The sequence below is a fragment of the Thamnophis sirtalis genome, unplaced genomic scaffold (genome assembly GCF_051295495.1).
Source record: "Thamnophis sirtalis isolate CommonGarterSnake01/CBP01778 unplaced genomic scaffold, rThaSir2_p1.2 scaffold_3, whole genome shotgun sequence".
NCBI lineage: Eukaryota > Metazoa > Chordata > Lepidosauria > Squamata > Natricidae > Thamnophis > Thamnophis sirtalis.
Window position 1 is genome coordinate 13,099,051 of NW_028261383.1, and position 20,360 is coordinate 13,119,410.

General features: G+C 42.0%; 3 protein-coding genes across 5 annotated transcripts; all 3 read right to left on the reverse strand.

The window, feature by feature from the left end:
* Positions 1–78: 78 nt before the first annotated feature.
* LOC148047218 (zinc finger protein 24-like) lies at positions 79–5,276 on the reverse strand. Of its 2 annotated transcripts, none has more exons than XM_087711286.1 (4): positions 4,839–5,276; positions 3,246–3,353; positions 2,474–2,600; positions 79–1,509 (listed from the first exon to the last, which is right to left on the reverse strand). In XM_087711286.1, exons 1-4 carry the CDS (start codon positions 5,202–5,204, stop codon positions 851–853), a joined length of 1,260 nt encoding a protein of 419 aa, XP_087567412.1. In that variant the 5' UTR covers positions 5,205–5,276; the 3' UTR covers positions 79–850. The 2 variants fall into 2 exon arrangements, with proteins under 2 accessions (XP_087567412.1, XP_087567411.1); XM_087711285.1 differs by having other exon boundaries at positions 3,246–3,359.
* Positions 5,277–6,808: 1,532 nt separating this feature from the next.
* Positions 6,809–9,499, reverse strand: LOC148047219 (uncharacterized). Its single transcript, XM_087711323.1, is given in 3 exon segments — positions 6,809–8,005; positions 8,007–8,239; positions 8,242–9,499. Coding segments are annotated over 3 exon segments (990 nt in total). The 5' UTR covers positions 8,600–9,499; the 3' UTR covers positions 6,809–7,606.
* A 3,439-nt stretch (positions 9,500–12,938) lies between these two features.
* Positions 12,939–19,439, reverse strand: LOC106545505 (uncharacterized). 2 transcript variants are annotated; one of them, XM_087711235.1, is made up of 4 exons: positions 18,729–19,439; positions 17,856–17,969; positions 16,939–17,065; positions 12,939–15,625 (listed from the first exon to the last, which is right to left on the reverse strand). In XM_087711235.1, exons 1-4 carry the CDS (start codon positions 19,128–19,130, stop codon positions 13,716–13,718), a joined length of 2,553 nt encoding a protein of 850 aa, XP_087567361.1. In that variant the 5' UTR covers positions 19,131–19,439; the 3' UTR covers positions 12,939–13,715. The 2 variants fall into 2 exon arrangements, with proteins under 2 accessions (XP_087567361.1, XP_013917576.2); XM_014062101.2 differs by having other exon boundaries at positions 12,939–15,622; positions 18,729–19,438.
* Between the last annotated feature and the right edge of the window lie 921 nt (positions 19,440–20,360).

The window sequence follows — 20,360 nt, forward strand, 5'->3', positions numbered from 1 at the left end:
AAATAAGGGCTCAGTATTGCTGAACATAATGACTGGATCAGATAATCAAAAAGGAATACACAGAAAGAGACTGTAGAATTACAGGTCATAAGAGTTTATTTATAAGGTTCCCAACTGTAAGTATATAAGCAGTTTGTTACTCAAATACACTGGGAAGCTCAAGTGAAGGAAAAAATGCCTTGGGGACTGCTCCAGAGGTTGTCTTTCTGAGGCTGATGTCACTCCTTTTCCTTTTGGTCAGAAGATAACCAAAGAAAATGAGAAAATTTATTTAGCTAATTAATTTTATGAGAATTATAGTGGTTCCCAAGTAAAGCTTTTCCACACTCCCTTCTTTACATGATTTCTCCCCTGTATGGATTCTCTAATAGTAGTTCAGATAAGACATTTTACTAGAGGCTTTTCCACTTTGCCCATTTAGAAGTATTACTCACTACATGGATCTGTTCATGATGAATAAGATGTTCTTTGCCATTAAAATTATTTCCATACTCCATGCATTAGATTTACCATTTTTTATTGTTTCGTGAATAACTAACTTGTGGTTGTTAAACGTTTTTCCACACTACGTGAATATATATAGTCTCTGTTCTGGGTGAGTCCGTTTATGAGAATTCAGTTGTTCTTTCTGAGCAAAGCTCTTTCCACACTCCATGCATTCATATGGATTATCCCCACTCTGAATTCCTTCATGAGCAAATGTATTCTAAATGCCCGAGTTTTGATTCTGTTGTGGATGTTACTTGGAACCATGACAGTCTCCTGCTGGAGCAGGGTATTAGACTTCAAGACCTCCAAGGTCCCTTCTAGCCCTATTCTATTTTATTGAACTTGTTGAGCTTTCTCCACACTACATGCAATTATATGGTCTCTCTTCTGTGTGGATTCTGTTATGAGATTTAAGCTGTCCTTTCTGAGCAAAGCTTTTTCCACATTCTGTACATTGAAATGGTTTTTCCCGTGCGGATTTTTCATGTTTAATAAGACTACTTTTGTTAGTAAATGCTTTTCCACACTGTATGCATTTATATGGTTTTTCCCCTGTGTGGATTCTTTCATGAGAAGTAAGACTATTTTTGCGAGCAAATGCTTTTCCACACTGTATGCATTTATATGGTCTCTCCCCAGTGTGGATCCTCTTATGACGATTAAGTTCTGAGTTCTGAGGAAATGCTTTTCCACACTCCATGCATTTATATGGTCTTTCCGCTTCGTGCATCCTTAGGTGGAAAGTAAGGTGCCATTTGTCAATAAAGCTCTTTTCACACTCCATGCATTTATATGGTCTGTCCTCTGTGTCAATCCTTTGATGGCAATTAATATCACTACTCTCAGTGAATCTTTTTCCAAACTCCATGCAGCTATATGTTTTGTCACTTGAGATCTTCTGATGGTGTGTCAGATTACGACTTGTACGGAATTCACTTTGGCTCTTTGAGGACACTGCATATTGTGGTTTAAATAACCTCTGCTGCGTCTCAGTCTCATTCTCCAGCCCATTACCACCACCTGTTGGGGGGGGGGGAGGCAGAAATTCTCATTAGAATTTAAAATGATGGGGGGGGGGGTATCTCCCAGTCAGAAATATGCCCACCTGACATCAGCATTGGTAACAACAAATTGTAAAACTAGGAGATGTTGGGTTGAAAATGTTATGTAGGACACTCTTAATGATATCCAAGAGTTTTGTCAGCACTGACCCATATGAAGGCTTTACACTGTTAGGTCAATCTGCTCAGGCATTTGCATCTAAGGCCTTTCACAATGGTATGGTGGACATTTCTGAAAAGGCCCTTGTTGTTTTGTAGAAGAGTGGCTGTGAGGACAACCTTGGACAAAATTACTATGTAGTGGCTCGGCTGGTTTATAATCCAGGGCCCCTGGCAGTTAAAGGGAAGCAAAGGGAAATGTATGAGACTTTTGCACATGTGGGTGTCCACTGGATATTAGCCACATACCATACATTGTGAGTGGGATGCAGTGGCTCAGTCGCTAAGACGCTGAGCTTGTCAATCAGAAAGTTCGGCACTTTGAGTCCCTAGTGCCGTGTAACGGAGTGAACTCCCGTTACTTGCCCAGCTTCTGCCAACCTAGCAGTTTGAAAGCCTGTAAAAATTCCAGTAGAAAAATAGGGACCACCTTGATGGCTAAGTAATAGTGTTCCATGAGCCTCTGGCGTTTAGTCATGCCGGCCTCATGACCACGGAGACATCTTCGGATAGCGCTCGCTCTTCGGTTTTGAAACGGAGATGAGCAACGCTAGAGCTGAGAACAACTAGCACATATGTGCGAGGGGAACCTTTACCTTATACATTGTGACTCCGATTTTCCTGAGAATAGAAAAGATTTTGCAGGTGGTAGTCATTAGAGTTCTCACCACCGTATGCAACTGAGTGCATGTATCTTCTCTCTTTAATTCCCACTTAAAACACCTTTCCTAATCAACAGAACCCAGAGCAAAGAGGATGCTTACCCAGAGCAGCCATATTCATGTTAACCTCCAGCATGACTTCCCTGCAGAAGGCCTTCTGGCTAGAATCCAGCAGTGCCCACTCCTCCTCTTTGAAGTCCACAGCCGCCACCTCAAAGGGATCAGAGCCCTAGAAACAAAAAAATATCTTCCCCGTGTGACAGTCCTCTCTTATGTTTTCTTTCTTAATTCCAAAACAGAAAAGAGAGCTTTGCAAGAGACCAAATGGACATTTTTTTCTAGCAAATAAATACACACACTTAAGGGTGGGAAGCCCCCCTCCACCTCTTCCATGCTGCTTTTTTAAAGGCACAAAATATGGGTTAGATGCATCCAAGTTGCAGAATGGCACTGCTTGGGGACCCCACCCACCCTCCCCTGCCCTGGCAGAATTCACCAAAAAGATTTTGTGCAGGGAATCCTCTGGGCTTATCTCTCTGGCCCAGTAAAACACTCTTTTGTTACAAAACATGACATACCTATTAGGAATTTTTTCTCTCTATTTCAAAATGTTGCACATGACCCTGAAAATATCAAGTCTTTTGAAACATATTAAGGAAGATTAAACTGTTCCAACACATTGCAAGAGTACAAGACTTTTGCGAATTGACTTTTGTTTGCATTCCTAGGATCATCTTCAAGGTTGAATTAGTAAGGCTCACTGGGTCATTCTGTGGGGACAGCGGGATTGAAATTCACAGAGACTCGACCTTTGGTTTAGAAAGAAGCTCATGAATGAAGGTGTTTAAACTTCACAGAAGAAACTTACACCCACCTGGCAAGGTAGTCCCAGTTGGATCCTCCTGAAAAGAATCTCTTCAGAATCATTGGATGGATCTCCTCTTTCCTGGAGCTCTGCTGAAATCTCCTCAATGAATGGCTCCTGCAACTTAATAAAAGGCCTGATTTATGATCTACTTTGAAATGACTTCGAACTAACCATGTTAGTTTGCTTAAGTTTTTGTTCTCCACATGCATTTTTCCAATTAAAATAAAAATAAGAGAATTTGAGAATTCCTACTCTGTGCATTGCTGTTATTTCTCGATAATTGCCTGCCATTTTATGAGTTGCCTCCTTTTTATTTCCTATTTTCCTTCAGAACAGGAGCTGCTTGTTTATCTTCTCCTTATTACTTGACAATAACGGCCTTCCCTTCTTTGTGAATGTGTTTATGTCTATTCTATCCATGAGGAGACCACCGACTTGAAAGTTCAAAAGGAGATCTTGGAATCTCAGGGTGCCTTTCAGGGTAAAACACATACCCTGAAACACTGAGACTCATTAAAAGATATTTGGATACTTCATTCTTTCTAACAAATTCCCAATTAGGTTTAACGTTGATTGATAAATGTTTTAAGGTGATTTTGAATATATAGAAAAGCAGAACTAGGGAGAATCTCTGTTGCGATGAAGTGCAATCTTTCAGCAGGTTTGATCAATAAATCACTTTTGCAAAATGATTCTGAAGGATATCCAACTGTAATGAATGATATACTCTCCATATCAAAGCAAAGGGACATGTAGAGTGCAATAATATCCTAAGGTGGATTAAAAGAATGACATGACATAAATTGGGAATGGATCAGAGATTGTATTCAGCAGGTTCTGATCAGTTCTGGAGAACCAGTAGTGGAAATTTTGAGTAGTTCAGAGAACAGGTAATTCCATCTCTAACTGGCTCCGCTCCAATCTATTATCTATAATAGGCAACTGGAGTTTTTTAGTTTTTCTTCGAAGACGTTTCCGTCTTCAAAGAAAAACCAGAAAGTCCAGTTGTGTCTTGAAAAAGTTGGGACAAATAAGTCTCCAACATCGCCTTGGTTAACAGGGAAGGGAATTCATTTAAGACATTGCATTCACATTCAGTTCAATGCTAATGGTACTGATCAAAATTTCTAAAGGGACTAGAGAACTTGGATCATTCATTTCTTTTTGTGGCTGTGGGTGAGTGGGATTTTGGGCAATAGCTATTACTGGATAGAGGAGCCCTCTTGGATTCAGTCTGAGCCCCTGGCTTGGGAGGAAACAGTTATCAGAACTTCCAGGTACACAAGAAACGGGACAAAGAATAATAGCTCGCTCTATTAAGACCACATTAATAAAATCTTGTTTGTTCTCTCACTGTACTCACTGGAATACTAGGAAGGGTTTTTATGACATCCCCCCCTTTACCCCCACGTGACCATTGAGATATTTTTTGCATTATGGCTGTCTAGTCCATAACAAAGTATGTGGGAAAATAGATAACGTCCCACAGTTAGTCGCACATACTAATACATCATCCTAAGACCTGCTGATATTTTCCTCTTGCTTTTATCTGTAAGGAAGAGAAAGAAAAAGCGTAGAAGAGGATGAAAACTCCCTCACCTGCCGCCCCTTTCCGGGCTCCGGGGCGGCTGCGGGGCCGAGGAGGCAGCCTTCGGCCAGGGCCACGGCCTGGGCGCAGTTCTCCGCCCCGCACTCTCTCAGCCAGCCCGCCAACTCCGGGGGCAGCAGGGCCAGCAGCTGCTCCAGCACCACCAGGTCCAGCATCTCGGCTTTGCTGCTCCGCTCGGGCCGCAGCCACCCCCGGCATAGCTGGTGTAGGCGGCTGCAAAGCGCCCGTGGCCCTTCGGCTTTCCGGAAGCCGCAGCTGCGGAAGCGCCAGCGCTCAGCCTCGCAGGTGCGGGGGTACTCGGAGAGGCCGCTCGGGCCGCCGCTCCCCGCCTGAAGGAGACATCCCCGGGCCTCCATTCGGTCTCCGGCTTCAGCGCAGCCCGAACGGCTGAAATCCCCTCCGATGCCGCCTTAGCTCACAGCGGACCTTCCCCCCCACTCACTCGCCCCATTTCCGGTTTCAGAGGGGGGGGCTCCGCTCCTTCAGGCCTTCTGAGGCTGAGAAGAGCAGCTGCAAATCCTTCCCGCCAAAAATTCCCGCGCTCCCCAGGCCTCTCAGACGGTGGGTCCAAGACTACTGCATCCTAGAGTGGCGAAACCCTGTAAAGAACCCTCTTTTACTGTTCTTAGATAGAGCGTCTCGTAAGGCAGCTACTGCGTCTCCTGTCCTGTGTACTCTACATCCCGGGCTTCTCTTCTGCGCATGCCCTGTTCCATGCTGCCGACGGCGTGCTGCTGGGGAAACGTTTGGTCCAGTGTGGCAGGGGATGCGAAGGTAAAGTGCTATAGGTGGCAGAGAATGATGGGTGTGGGGGAGCTTGAGCTGGGCTGCAATGAGCAAAGCGGCTTTGGAGGAAACCTGATTGGATTGCTGCTTCTGGCCAACTGGGATTTCTTCTCCTCTTAGAATTGTCTTAAATGTGGATGTGCTCCTGGGACCGTTAGAATAAACAGAGACGTGGAAGGGGCTCAAATGTGACGGGAAGCCATACTGAAACTACATTTGTTATTAAATAAATATGCAAGCAATAAATACTGTGGAGATACTTTTACACCAATTTGTTATCTCTGTTGTCTGTACTCCTGCGTTGAAAGTCAAGGAAGGAATCCCCCTTTTTCTACACAGTACAATCTGTACTATATCTTTTGTTTTATATTTATTACAGTTCTGTCGGAATCTTGACCTTTTCTTCATCTTTTCTTCTTGATTTTACCTGGCTGGGTGGATTCTTATAGAGTTGATCAAGGGGTTGTACTACTTAAAAAAAAGCAAATTTACCTCCTGGAATGGGTTTGTTCCCCTCAGCAAACTTAAAATAAGGGCTCGGTATTGCTGAACATAATCACTGGATCAGATAATCAAAAAGGAATACACAGAAAGAGACTGTAGAATTACAGGTCATAAGAATTTATTTATAAGGTTCCCAAGTATAAGAATATAAGCAGTTTGTTACTCAAATACACTGGGAAGCTCAAGTGAAGGAAAAAATGCCCTGGGGACTGCTCCACAGAGGTTTTCTTTCTGGGGTTGATCTCATTCCTTTTCCTTTTGGTCAGAAGATAACCAAGGAAAATGAGAAGATTTCTTTAGCTAAATCTTATGAGGAAAGAAAAGGAGTACTATTTTGTGGCAATAGAACTCTGCAGATTGAAAGGCTTTCTAAATTTGGGAAATCCGTGTGGATTCTGTTTTATAGTGTTTTTTAGGTAAATTAAACTGGTGGCGCAGTGGTTAGAATGTATTGTAGGTTACTGCTGCTGCTTTCCAGCTGCCTCTAATTTTGCAGTTCAAACCTCACCAGGCTCAAGATTGACTCAACATTCCATCCTTCCAAGGCCAATAAAATGAGGATGCAGATCATTGGCTGCAATATCCTGACTCTGTAAACCACTTAGAGAGGATTGTGAAGCACTATGAAGCTGTATATAAATCTAAGTGCTATTGTTAAATTAAAGGGGAAGTCAAGGAAGCCACCAATCCTCTGTTGGAAAAGAAAGCGAGATGATGATGGGCAAAAGGTAGGAAACTGAAGGGCTTAGTTCTGATTTTTCATCTCTGTTGCCACAGCAGACTAATGCAGATCAAAACAAGCAACGGAAAACCTGGCTGCTCTGAATGAATTCAAATATTTGGAACCAGAAGATCTTCTGAAGTCCCTTCCATGGATTTATGTGGTTTCTTCTGTTGGCATAATTTTATGAGAATTACGGTGGTTCCCAAGTAAAGTTTTTCCACGCTTCCTGTTTTACATGATTTCACCCCTATATGGATCCTCTAATAGTAATTCAGATAAGAAATTCTACTAGAGGCTTTTCCACTTTGTCCATTTAGAAGTATTACTCCCTGCATGGATCCGTTCATGATGAATAAGATGTTCTTTGCCAGTAAAATTATTTCCATACTCCATCCATTAGATTTACCATTTTGGATTGTTTCGCGAATAAATAACTTGTGATTGTTAAACCTTTTTCGCACTACATGCATATATATTCTCTGTTCTGGGTGAATCCTTTTATGAGAATTATATTGTTCTTTCTGACCAAAGCTCTTTCCACACTCCATGCATTCATATGGATTATCCCTACTTTGAATTCCTTCATGAGTAAATGTATTGTAAATGCCTGAGTTTTGATTCTGTTGGGGATGTTACTTGGAATCCTGACAGTCTCCTGCTGGAGCAGGGGGTTGGACTAGAAGACCTCCAAGGTCCCTTCCTGCCCTATTCTATTCTATTGAAAGTGCTGGAGCTTTCTTCACTCTACATGCATTTATATTGTCTCTCTTCTGTGTCGGACCTTTTATGAGAATTAAGTTGTGCTGTCGGAGCAAAGCTTTTTCCACACTCTGTGCATTTATATGGTCTCTCCCCTGTATGGATTCTTTCATGAGTAACAAGATGACATTTCTGTGTAAATTGCTGTCCACCCTCAATGCACTTATATAGTCTCTTCCCAATATGGATCCTTTCATGATGAATAAGTTTTGTGCTCCAATGAATGCTTTTTCCACACTCTAAGCATTTATATGGCCTCTCCCCTGTGTGGATTCTCTCATGAGAATTCAGTTTTCCTTTCTGAGAAAAGTTCTTTCCACATGTTATGCACTGATATGGTTTCTCCCCTGTATGGATTTTTTCATGATGAGTAAGATGTCCCGAGTACATTCTGAGTAAATTGCTTTCCACACTGTACACATTTATATGGTCTCTCCCCAGTGTGGATCCTTTTATGATGAATAAGTTCTGTATTCCGACGAAAGCTTTTCCCACATTCTACGCATTTATATGGTCTTTCCCCTGTGTGCATCCTTTGGTGGAAGATAAGGTCACAATTGTCAATAAAGCTCTTTTCACACTCCATGCATTTATATGGTCTCTCTCCCATGTGATCCTTTTGTGAGAATTAAGTTTTCCTTTTTGAGTGAAGCTTTTTCCACACTCCAAGCATATATGCAGTCTATCCCCTGTGTGGATCCTTTGGATCCTTTGATGTCCAATAAGGTCACTGTTGTCAAAAAAATTCTTTCTGCATTCCAGGCATTTATATGGTCCCTCCCCTGTATGGATCCTTTGATGGGAAGTAATATCACTACTCTCAGTAAATGTCTTTCGAGTCTTCCGGGAGGCAGCTCGGGTCACCGCTCCCCGCCTGAAGGGAAGGCCGACGGGCCTCCATTCGGTCTCCGGCTTCAGCGCAGGCCCGACAGAAGGAAACTCCCCCCAAGGCCGCCGCCGCCTTCGGTCACGGCGCATCCTCCCCTCGCCCCTTTCCCTGGTTTCCAGGAGAGAAGGCGGTCTCCGCTCCCTCAGAGGTTCTTCGCCTCAGCAGAGAAGCTGCAAACGTTCCCGCCAAAATTTCCTGCGCCCACCCCCCCGCACAGCCTGGATCACAGTGCTTCTTCCTAGAGAGGCTGTACGCGATCTGTTTTCTACGCTTGGCAGGAGTTCCACACACACACCCACCCCAGTGCAAGGGAAATCCTCCCCTCGTCTTCTGCGCATGCTCATTTCATTTATGACGTCAAAGACCGACTGAACTCCTTCGCTGGCGAATTATTTTTCTGGATGAAGGGACGTGATGGAGGGAATGTTGAGATCGTGGATGATGGGCACTGATGTGTGTGTGCTGTAATAAACAAAGCGATCTTTGGATGACAACCGTTTTCCTGCTTCTGTCCTTGGACTGTCTCCCAGACTCTCTTGGAAATGTGGATGTGCTCCTGAGACAGAGTAATTTCATTTTTTTTGCTATCGAATAAATAAGTAAATCCTCTGGAGATTCTTTCAGGCCAATTTATTTCTCCTCGTTTTTAATTGACGGCAATTAAAACAAGGACAAATCAATTGGCCTGAAGAATTCCTGTGATGACACTCACTGAGGTATCCTTTTTGCTACAGCTGACTTTTACTTGTTTTTAGTTTGTTTTGTATTTCTTGTTCTGTCCACATCTTTTTTTAAAAAATCTTTACACCTTTTTGGTTTGGTGGCTGGTTGATTCCTGAAGAGTTAATCAGGTTCAACTGTACAAGTTAAAAAAACCCATAACAATACAGGTGTTGGGTTTCTCCCCCAGCTGTGTTTAAATGCCAGACTCAGTAGTGCCAGCCATAATAAAAGACTTATGGAGGGAATGCCAAGAGGATTACAGGTAAAAATAAAAGTTTAATAAAATGCCAAGCCTTGTAACATCAAGGAATTCCTTCCCTGACATCCCTAAGGAAGCTTCAATGGTGAGGAGTGATTTGCCATGGCACTACTCACAAAAGGGATTTCTTTATGGGGCAGATCTCATTCCTTTACTCCCCCCCCTCTAGAAATACCCCCCCATCAGAAAAAGCAGACACAGACATAGTAGAAAACACACAGAAAATCTCATATTACTGCAATCTGCTAGCCTTGTTAACCTCCCGGAAGGAAGGCTTAAATTACGGGATGCTTGAGTTTTAGCTGTATGTTGATCCTTAGCAAGGAAGCAAAGAGGTGCACCACAAAGGAAAGTAAACAGCAAGAACTGCTTGTCTAATCAATCCTCAGCTAGGGAAGTAGCCTCACCATAAACCTACTAATAGGCAGGGGAACATGGTAGGTGGAAGGATTATGATAGACCGCAGAGGCTTTTTAGCTGAGAAGGTAGACAAAAAATGGGAGATAATACACCTCTTGGGTATGAAAACAATGCCAATTCTTCGTTTCCCATGTTCTTAGTAAATGGTGTGATCCCAAAATTGTCCAATTCCAGCTGTCTTAATAAATTGGGACAGAGAAAACAAAAAGGAAAAATAGACAAAACTAAAAGTGCCACAAGAAAATAGAACTCGAAAAAAGATATAAAGGTATAGTAGTTTCAAATAATTTCCACAGCAGTTGTTAAATAGTTATATTTATTAGACTCTGTTGTAACATCCTCAAACCCCCCCCCCAAAAAAAAAACTTTAACCTTAAACTGTCTACCATGGACCTCATCCCATTCCTAAGAGGTCTGTAAGGGGGAGTGAATAAGTGCATCTATTTGTACTCATTTCTTATGTATATACGTATACCTGCTTATACTTATGTTTATATATTATATTTATACTTGTTTTCCGATACATGCTTGACAAACAAAAATAAATAAATAAATAAAATAAAAAATTGTGTCTGTTGTGCAGCAGGTTTTAAAGAATAGGAGCAGCATTGAGTGGCAGGCTACTATGTTTTATAATAATGTCTAAAAGACTATTCAATTTGGTAATTTAATTTCTTGTGCTGAGACCAGATGAATCTCTGTTGTCTGCAGCCAAGAAATAGTAAGAATTCCTTATCAGGACTTTAGTAAAGATTTAAAAGTATAAATGCCACATGTCCGCTACAACCTATGTGCTAATCTGCTGCATACAGTGTTATACCGGTAGTCCTCTTAACCACTTAACTTAGTGACCATTTGAAGTTAAAGCAGCAGCAAAAGTGACTTATGACCAGTTTTCACAGATATGACACTTGTGGCATCTCGGGATCATACGATCATCTTTGCAACCTTCTGACAAGCCAAGTCAATGGGGAAGCCAGATTCACTTAACAGGGCTACTAATATAACAGCTGCAGTGATTTGCCTAACATGTGGCAGGAAGTCATAAAATGGGACAAAATTCAGTTAACAAATTTGTCACTTAGCAACAGAAATTTTGGGCTCAATTCTGTTCATAAGTCAAGGCCCAAACAACATTTGTTACAATAATTAAGCTGTTGTTTGACTATTTCTCTTGTCTGCATTTTAACATCTCCAAATACTTTCTAATTATCTGAATTAAAACTAGTGCAGCAGAAACAATACTTGTATATTTGGATAATTAATATCCTCAGAAAATAGACTGGGACATAGGAATATTCCTGCATAATAACAAAATCAAATGCAATAATATATAGCACAGAAAAAAAGACACGGCTTCTATCCTGGTTCAAAATAGCTAGAAGTTCTGCTTTATTAATGAGATTTCAAGAAAGAAAAAAATTACTCATTAGGAATAACACCCCCCCAACACACACACACAAAATCAGTTAATGGAATCAACTCTTCTGATATTTTAAAGGGAAGGACAGTAATGCAGGTAGTTTTCAACTGACATCCACAATTGAACCCAATATTCCTGTTGCTAAGTAAGACAGTTAATTGAATCGTGCCCCAGTTTGGAACCTTTTATGCAACAATAGTTAAGCAAATCACTGCAATTTTGAAGAATGGTTGCTCAGTTAACAACCATACGTATGTTTGTTGAGTGAATCTGCCTTCACCCATTAACTGTGCTTGCTAGAAGTTTACAAATGGAGATCACATGACCATGGATGCTGCAACCATCATACATGTCAGTTGTCAAGTGCCTCAATTCTGATCACGTGATCATGGGGATGTTGCAACAGTTATTAAATATGAAAATTGGTCTAAATTACTTTCATTTTATTTCATTATAACTTTGAAATTTCATACAAAGCAGCTTATGGCTCTTTTGGGTGTCATTAACAGACTTTAAAACTGTCAGGGTTCCAAATAACACCCTTAACAAAAGCAGATGGAGGTTTGAGTTTCCTCAAAGTTCCATTTTATCAGAGGTGTCATTGGCACATCTGTGAAAACCTGAATCTGAAAGCTTCCAGGTTATCCCACCCAGTTGAAAGTTCAAGACCTTGCCCCAACATCTACAAGTCTATCACATGGTCCAATCAGTCATTGCCACGAAGGAAGATTCCTCCCATTCACACCCGTCCAGGTGCAAAGACAAGGCGATCTTGACTTTCTGAGAAAGATTATTATTTTGGCTATACATCTCCCATGCTTCATAAAAAAAACCCTCCCAGTTTCCCACAATAGAATATATTTGAATATGTGGCAGGCTTGAGGCCCTACACAAAGATGGCTTCTAAGCCTGACAAAAACTTAGATTTACAGCAAACACGGCCAATATTTGAATGTATTTATTGTTACATTTTACTCTGTGTAACTGCATGCCAGAAAAAACTGTGCTCCTGGTTCTTTAGTTGTCAATAAGACCATTGGATTTGGTTATTTAATTTCTTGTAGTGAGGCCAAATGAACCTTTGTTGCCTGCAGCTAAGAAATAGTAACAATTCCTTATCAGGAGTTTGGACAGATTTAAAACCATTAATGCCACCAGTCCAATACAATCTTATTAGCTAATCTGCTGCATACAGTGTCATGTGTCAAGGCCCAGGCCACATTCTTTAAAATATGAGTGCCAGTCTTGTTTGGCTATTTGGCCTATGCAGGTATACATTTTAACATCTCCAATGACTTTGTAATTCTCAGGATTAAAACAAGTTTAGAGGAAACACACCACTTGCATTTTTTGACAATTAATGTCAGAAAATAAAGTGGAACATTGGAACGTTCCTCCATAATCATGAAATCAAGTGCAATAATGTGATATACTCACCAATCCATACAAAGAGCACTGAAAAAAGGACATTCTTTATGGTTCAAAATCACATTTAGAGTAGCTACAAACTCTGGTTTATAAGTGGCTAAACACTGAGTTATAAAGTCTTCAAGAGGAATATAATTTGCTCATGGGGTACAAACATCCACCCACCCACCCACCCAATCAGTTAATGAAATCAAGTGTTTTCATATTTCAAAGTGAAGGACAGTAATACAGGTAGTTCTCAACATACATCCACAATTGAGCCCAACATTTACATTGCTAAGTAAGGCAATTAAGTCACTCATGACCCAGTTTGCAACCCTTTATGCCACAATTGTTAATCAAATCACTGCGGTTCTCAGGTATGGTTGGAAACTTACAACAAGCACAGTCAATGTGGGAAAGCAGTTTCACTTAATACATATGGTTAAGTGAAACTGCCTTCCCAATTGACTGTGCTTGTTGCATTTCCAAATGGAAATCACATGACCCTGGATGCCGCAAGAATCATAAATGCAGATACTCGACTTATCAAATGGAATTTTAGATATTTGTTAAGTGAGTTTTGCCCCATTTTACGATCTTTCTTGCCACCGTTAAGTGAATCATTGCAGTTAGCAAGTTAATAAGCTGGTGGTTAATGGAATCTGGCTTCCTCATTGAGGGGAACAGATGACCTTGGGACAGAGCAACTGTCATAAATATGAACCAGTTGCCATGCATCTGAATTTTGATCATATGATCATGGGGATTTTGCAATGGTCACAAGTATGAAAACTGGTCTCAGTCACTTTTTTCCTTTTATTTCATTTTTCCATTGTAACTTTGATCATTAAATGAACAGTTGTAAGTTGAGGACTAGCTGTATATGGCCTGTCCATAATATGGATTCTTTTATGAGAAATAAGTTTGCCTTTCTGACTAAACCTATTTCCACATTCCAGGCATTTATAGTTTATGCCAGGTGGATAGTTTGATGGATAGTAAGGGCTGTGTTTTCAATCTCTTCCCACACTGCCTTCGGGTATGCTTTTTCTCCTGTGTGGATCCTCTCATGACGATTAAGAGAACTTTTGAAACTGAAGTTCTTTCCACATTCTGTGCATGTATGGGGTCTCTCCCCTGTGTGAGTTATTTTATGGGAATTAAGATGTCCTTTCTGAGTAAAGCTCTTTCCACACTCCAGGCATTTATATGGTCTCTCCCCTGTGTGGATCCTTTGGTGACGAGTAAGAACTTTGTTGTCAAAAAAGCTCTTTCCACACTCTGTGCATTGATATGGTCTCTCCCCTGTGTGGATCCTTTGATGGATAGTAAGGGCTGCCTTCTCAAAGAATCTCTTTCCACATTCCTGGCAACTAAGTTTTTTCTCTCCTCTGTGGATCCTGTCATGACGATTAAAACTACCCCTAAAATGGAAACTCTTTTCACACATTGTGCATTTATATGGTTTCTCCCCTGTGTGAATCCTTTCATGAGAATTAAGTTTTCCTATTAAAGCAAAGTCTTTTCCACATTCCGTGCAACTATATGGTTTCTCAGCTATATGGATCCTTTGATGGCCATTAAGACCAGTCTTGCTAAAGAAGCTCTTTCCACATTCTGTGCATTTATATGGTTTTTCTCCTGTGTGGATTCTTTCCTGAGTAAGATGTTCTTCCTGCTTTCCATACTCAATGCAGTTATATGGTCTCTCCCCTGTGTGGATTCTTTGATGATAATTAAGCTGTCCTTTCTGAATAAAGCTCTTTCCACACTCCAGGCATTTATAGGGTCTCTCCCCTGTGTGGATCCTTTGATGGACAGCAAGGGTTCTGTTATCAAAGAATCTCCTTGCGCACACACCGCAGCTATATTTTCTCTCCCCCGTGTGGACCCTCTCATGGCGATTAAGAGAACTTTTGGAACGGAAGCTCTTTGCACACTGCATGCATTTGTAGGGTCTCTCCCCTGTGTGGACTCTTTTGTGAGAATTGAGATGTCCTATCTGACTAAAGCTCTTTCCACACACCAGACATTGATAGGGTTTATCCCCTGTGTGGATCCTTTGATGACGAGTAAGACCTTTGTTTTCAAAAAAGCTCTTTCCACACTCCAGACATTTATACGGTCTCTCCCCTGTGTGACTCCTTTGATGGATAGTGAGAGATCTATTCTCAAAGAATCTCTTTCCACACTTGTTGCACCTATATTTTTTCTCCCTTCTGTGGATCCTCTCATGGCGGATAAGACTAGGCCTGAAATGGAAACACTTTCCACACACTGTGCATTTATATGGTTTCTCTCCTGTGTGAATCCTTTTATGAGCAATAAGTTTTCCTATTAAAGCAAAATCCTTTCCACATTCTACACAGCTATATGATTTCTCAGTTATGTGAATCCTTTGATGGCCATTAAGGCTAGCCTTGTTACAGAAGCTCTTTCCACACTCTGTGCATTTATATGGTTTCTCTCCTATGTACATCCTTTTATGAGAATTAAGTTTTCCTATCGAAGCAAAGCCCTTTCCACATTCCTCGCAACTATATGGTTTCTCAGTTATGTGGATCCTCTGATGGCCATTAAGGCTAGCATTACTATCAAAGCTCTTTCCACATTTTGTGCATATTTTAGTCTCTCTACTCCAACTGGAATCCTCCCCCAAGTTCACAATACTTTGTGGTTTGTGTTTGCTATTAAGGTTCTCAGGTAAAGTAAGAGAAAAGAAATGATGAGATGTGGAGGGCTCTTCCACCCAACCTTCTGAGTGGCTTTCCTCTTGTATTTTTGGATTTGTTTGATGGTCAAATGTCACTTCTCCTTCATAGTTTGCTGTTGGCAGCGACATTAACCACTCCTGGTTCTCCTTCTCCATTGCATCACCTGCTTGGAAAGAAGCAAATAGAAATTTCTATGGAAATTTAGAACTGTGAGGAGAGGGCAAGATAACTTTTCATGAGGTGAGGAAATTCTTGGGGATTTCACCAAAACCGGCAGGTGGATGTCAGGCTTGGACTGCCGAAACTTTTTGATGAAAGAGAGAACTGGAGATTGCCCATTTATACTTTATACTGCCAATTTTTGTAAGCTAACAGCAAAAGCTGTCAATTCTTGCAGACACTTGTTATCAGCTAAAGGTTGTAGGTTCCATCATGCTTTTAACCTTTTCTCTCTTTACTGGAATCATAAGTTAGTAACTAAAACTAACAACAGTTGTCTCTCTGGAGACAACTGACAAGGCTTCACTGGAATTATAAATGCAAGTGAATGATACCATTTTAAATTGAAATATAAGAGATTTATTGGAGTTATTTCAAGGAAATTGTAAGTGAACTTGAAGGATGATAAGAATTTGGAGTGAAAAGAATATAGGAAAAAATATGGGATTTAATGATAGATGGGAGGAAGAAGCTAGGAGTTGACAACATTTGATAAGTTTTTAATTCCTTTTTTGCAAAGTTTAATTGTTAAAAGAGGAATGAGCAAAAGGAGACTAAGTGGAAGTGGGAAATATATTATTAAGTATTTATGTTATTAGATATTTTTGTTAATTTTTACTGGATCTTTTCTGAATATTAAGGAGATCTGAAGATTTAGAGATGAGTTCATAGAATATTGTTGACACATGGAATGAAAAGGTATTTTGGTTGTGTTTTGATAGATAAGTTGTTAATGTTAAACATACTTGTTGGAGATGGAGAAATTTCTTTCATATACATGCAAATTTAGGTATGAGGGTGTTTCTGCATTTTCCAAATATTTTTTTTCCTTTTCTTTCTTATTTATTTTGCATTACACTGATTTATATGTTTTAACTTTTTAAGATAATCCTTAATAAAATTAGGGGGAGGGGAACAGCTTTTAAGGAGGGATCTTCTCGAAAAACATGCTCCATCTGCATTCCAGGTATAGCATCAGCTATGAATTCAACTTGGAGGTCTTGGATGCAAAATGTAAGCTAGAAAATACTGATGATATCCAAAGGATTTTTCAGCTGGGATCCACATTAAGACTTTGTTGTTGAGTGGACAATTTGAGGTGTTCCCCAAAACTATAGTAAGCTTTTCTAACAAGGCCTTAAGATGTATCACTTTAAGCAACTTGACTGCAAGTATCGTCTTTGTTTACCACCACCACCCCCATTGAAAAAAACCCTTTCTTCCCTAATGAATGGAACCCAGAACAAAGTAGGGACTTACTCAGGTCAATAATATTCCTAAAAGCTTCCAATGTGACTTCTCTACACAACACTCTCTGGTCAGAATCCATCAGCATCCACTCCTCTTCTGTGAAGTCCACAGTGACTTCCTCAAAGGGATTAGAGCCCTAGAATGAGAATACTATATAGGAGACAGTCCCAGAAAAGACATTTTCTCTCTTATTACACAAAACAGACCTTTACAAGAAACCAAATGAGCATTTGCTTATAAAACAAACGTACCTCTGGATGTCCACATGGTTTTGTGACTATGAAGCCGCCAGTCTCCTTGCCCTAATAGCTGGGCTTCTGAAGTTCACAAAACATGACTGCATCCAAATTGCTGAATAGCAACATAGCACCCTTTGGGTTGCTTCCTGCTGGTTTGGAATTACTCCGCAAGTGGGATTTAGAAAGTAGAATCCAGAGGCTCACCTGACTTGGGGAGGAAATTCTACATGCTTTATATAGAACAGGACACAGCGACTAGAAATTTCTTCCATGGCCTATTTCAAAAGGGCCTGGAAATCAAGGACACTTAAAGAACAGTCTTACTGATACAGCTATTTAGTGTTGATCTTAGGGCTTTTTAATGGGAAATCTGCCCTTAAGACACAATATTTCTGAAGCAGTTATTATGCTATTGCAATAATTTTAACTGGGGTTTTTAAACTGGTTTCTCCACTCTTCTGTGAAGTATTACAAAATATTCAGCAAATGCATTGCCTAACACAAACCTCTCAGACTCCAAGTTGTCTCATTTGTGTCTCCAAAATGATCTGAGAGTTGATGAATAAGGCTGGGTGGGGTGGGGTGTAGAGACTGTTCAACTACATAGACTCAGCATTTGGCTGTACTGCAGAAGAGCTCAGGAAGGGAGCTTGAACTCTGCTGCTCTCAGAAGAAACCTAGAGTTACCTGCTGAAATGGCCCAAGTTGGGACCTGCTGAAAAGCAACTCTTGAGAAGGACTGCATCCATTTCCTCTTTCCTGTAGCTCTGCTGAGATCTCTCCGGTGAACAGTTCCTGCATCTGAAAAGATTTTTGTGAAATGTTTCATTGCCTATCTTTAGTTCCTATTATCATTCTGATTAGTTGTTTCTTTACTTGTCTCCTTGATAGTTTTGGCCTTTCCAAAGCTGTACCTATGGATGTACCTATGCCTCTTCTATCTCTTCCATCAGGAGTCTTTTCTTTTATATTTAATAATATTTAGCTCTTGAGTAGGGAGACACAGCAATGTAATTCAGGGACAGACCTTGGAATGAACACCAAGATAGTTTTGTGAGGAAGATGCACACCATCTCCTTATGGGAACTGAAAAACTTCGGTTGTTCAGTATAGATCTTCAACCATTCCCCTAACATCATTTCCACAGACCACTACACCATACCAACCTATGTTCTCTAGATGTATGTTCCCACCGGCTGTTTGTAAAGAAGAGAAAGAGGACTGGAGGACTTCGAAATAAGATTTGTTATATCATAAAGGAAAATGAATAGTCTAAAGAATGTCAGGTGATATGGAACAAATGATTCAGTTCATTCATGAATTAAAGGAAAGAAATGCAGGGTGAAGAAGGGGTTGAATGTCTCTTTCATTCTATGGAATTAACTCCAAAAGGAAAAATAAGCATTTGCATCAAGAAAAAAATTCTTAACGTATTAGGAGTTTCAGAAAATCCTGCATGGATGTCTTCTGTGTGATTTCATAGAGACACTGCTAGATGTTTTATTATTACTCCCCCCCCCCCACCCTTCAAAGGGACACCAAAGATGACACTTTTCTCACCTGCTGCCCCTTTCCGGGCTCCGGGGCGGCTGCGGGGCCGAGGAGGCAGCCTTCGGCCAGGGCCACCGCCTGGGCGCAGCTCTCCGCCCCGCACTCCCTCAGCCAGCCCGCCAGCTCCGGGGGCAGCAAGGCCAGCAGCTGCTCCAGCACCACCAGGTCCAGCATCTCGGCTTTGCTGCTCCGCTCGGGCCGCAGCCACCCCCGGCACAGCCGGTGCAGGCGGCTGCAAAGCGCCCGCGGCCCCTCGGCCTCCCGGGAACCGCAGCTGCGGAAACGCCAGCGCTCGGCCTCGGAGCTGCGGGGCTCCTCGGGGAGGCCGCTCGGGCCGCCGCTTTCCTCGCCGGACTCCACGCCGCCGCAGCCGCCGCTCCCCGCCTGAAGGGGAGACTCCCAGGCCTCCATTCCGTCTCCGGCTTCAGCGCAGCCCCGGCGCGGGGGTGAACACCCTCCGAGGCCGCCGCCTTCGCTCAAGGCCGACCCTCCTCCGCCCACTCGCCCCGCCCCTTCCCTGGTTTCACGCGGGGGTGGGGAAAGAGTGGGGTGGGGGCTCCCTCAGGGCTTTTGCGCCTCAGCGGAGCAACTGAAAATCGTTCCCGCCAAAATTTCACGCTCTCTTCTCGCCTCCTACAGCCTGGACCTCCCAGAGGTAGAGTTCTCTTTCCTAGAGAGGGAAAAGCCTACAGGCCACCGGTTTTTTTTCCTTTGCTGCACGAGCGCGCTTACCCCCCCGCCCCCAGCGCAAGCGGAGGCCTTAGCTCTTTGTACTGCAGGTAATGCTTTCTGCGCATGCTCTGCTCCGTTGTGACGTCAAGATCTTTTGGACGCCTGCGCTGGCGCAGTGTTTGCCCTTATGGGGTGAGAAGGGGCGGCTTGGCGAAAGGGCGAGGAGGTTGAGGATGCTGGGAAGGGGGTGGGGGCTGAAATAAACAAAGCGACCTTGGGATGAAAAGTGCTTCCTACTCCTATGTCGTGGGGATATCGTCTTTCCCAGAATCTCTTGGACATGTGAATGTTCTCCTGGGACGTTGGGTTAAAGTGGGGCAGGATGGAGCTCTGGAAATGAGAGAGAATGGAGATAAAAACCCCAGGACAGAATCCAAGCAGATTATTTATTATGAAATAAGTAAGTGTAGGAAGAAATGCCCCTCTGGGTTCACTTCCAAATGGGGAAAAAGACATTGGAAACATGGAGGCTGTTTAGAAAGATGGTTTAATGGTAGACAGGATCACATGGCTTGAGCTCCTGAGCAAAGGGCCGAGATGCTGAGAGTCCCTGGATTTATGCCCTTTCCTGGGCTTTTAATTTCCTGGGGCACAGGAAGAATATCCTGATTGGTTGCTGTCAGAGGTCATAGCTTTGTAGGTTGTGTGCTAAGTTTGGTTAAAACTTGGTGGATGGTGTACTAATGAAGGGCAATGAGATGAGGTAGATCTTGGTGATGTAGAATAGGCTGCCTCAGGCTTTAATGGCCCATTGACAAAGGGGTGGGGGATGAGTTTCTGCCTCTCTTTAAGTGAAATATTCTGCCCTTTTAATATTTCCTAAAATATTTCATTTTCTAGGAGATGGGGTGGGTGCTAACTTTTTACAAGGGCAAATAAACACTTTGGAGATTCCTTCAAGCAGCTTTG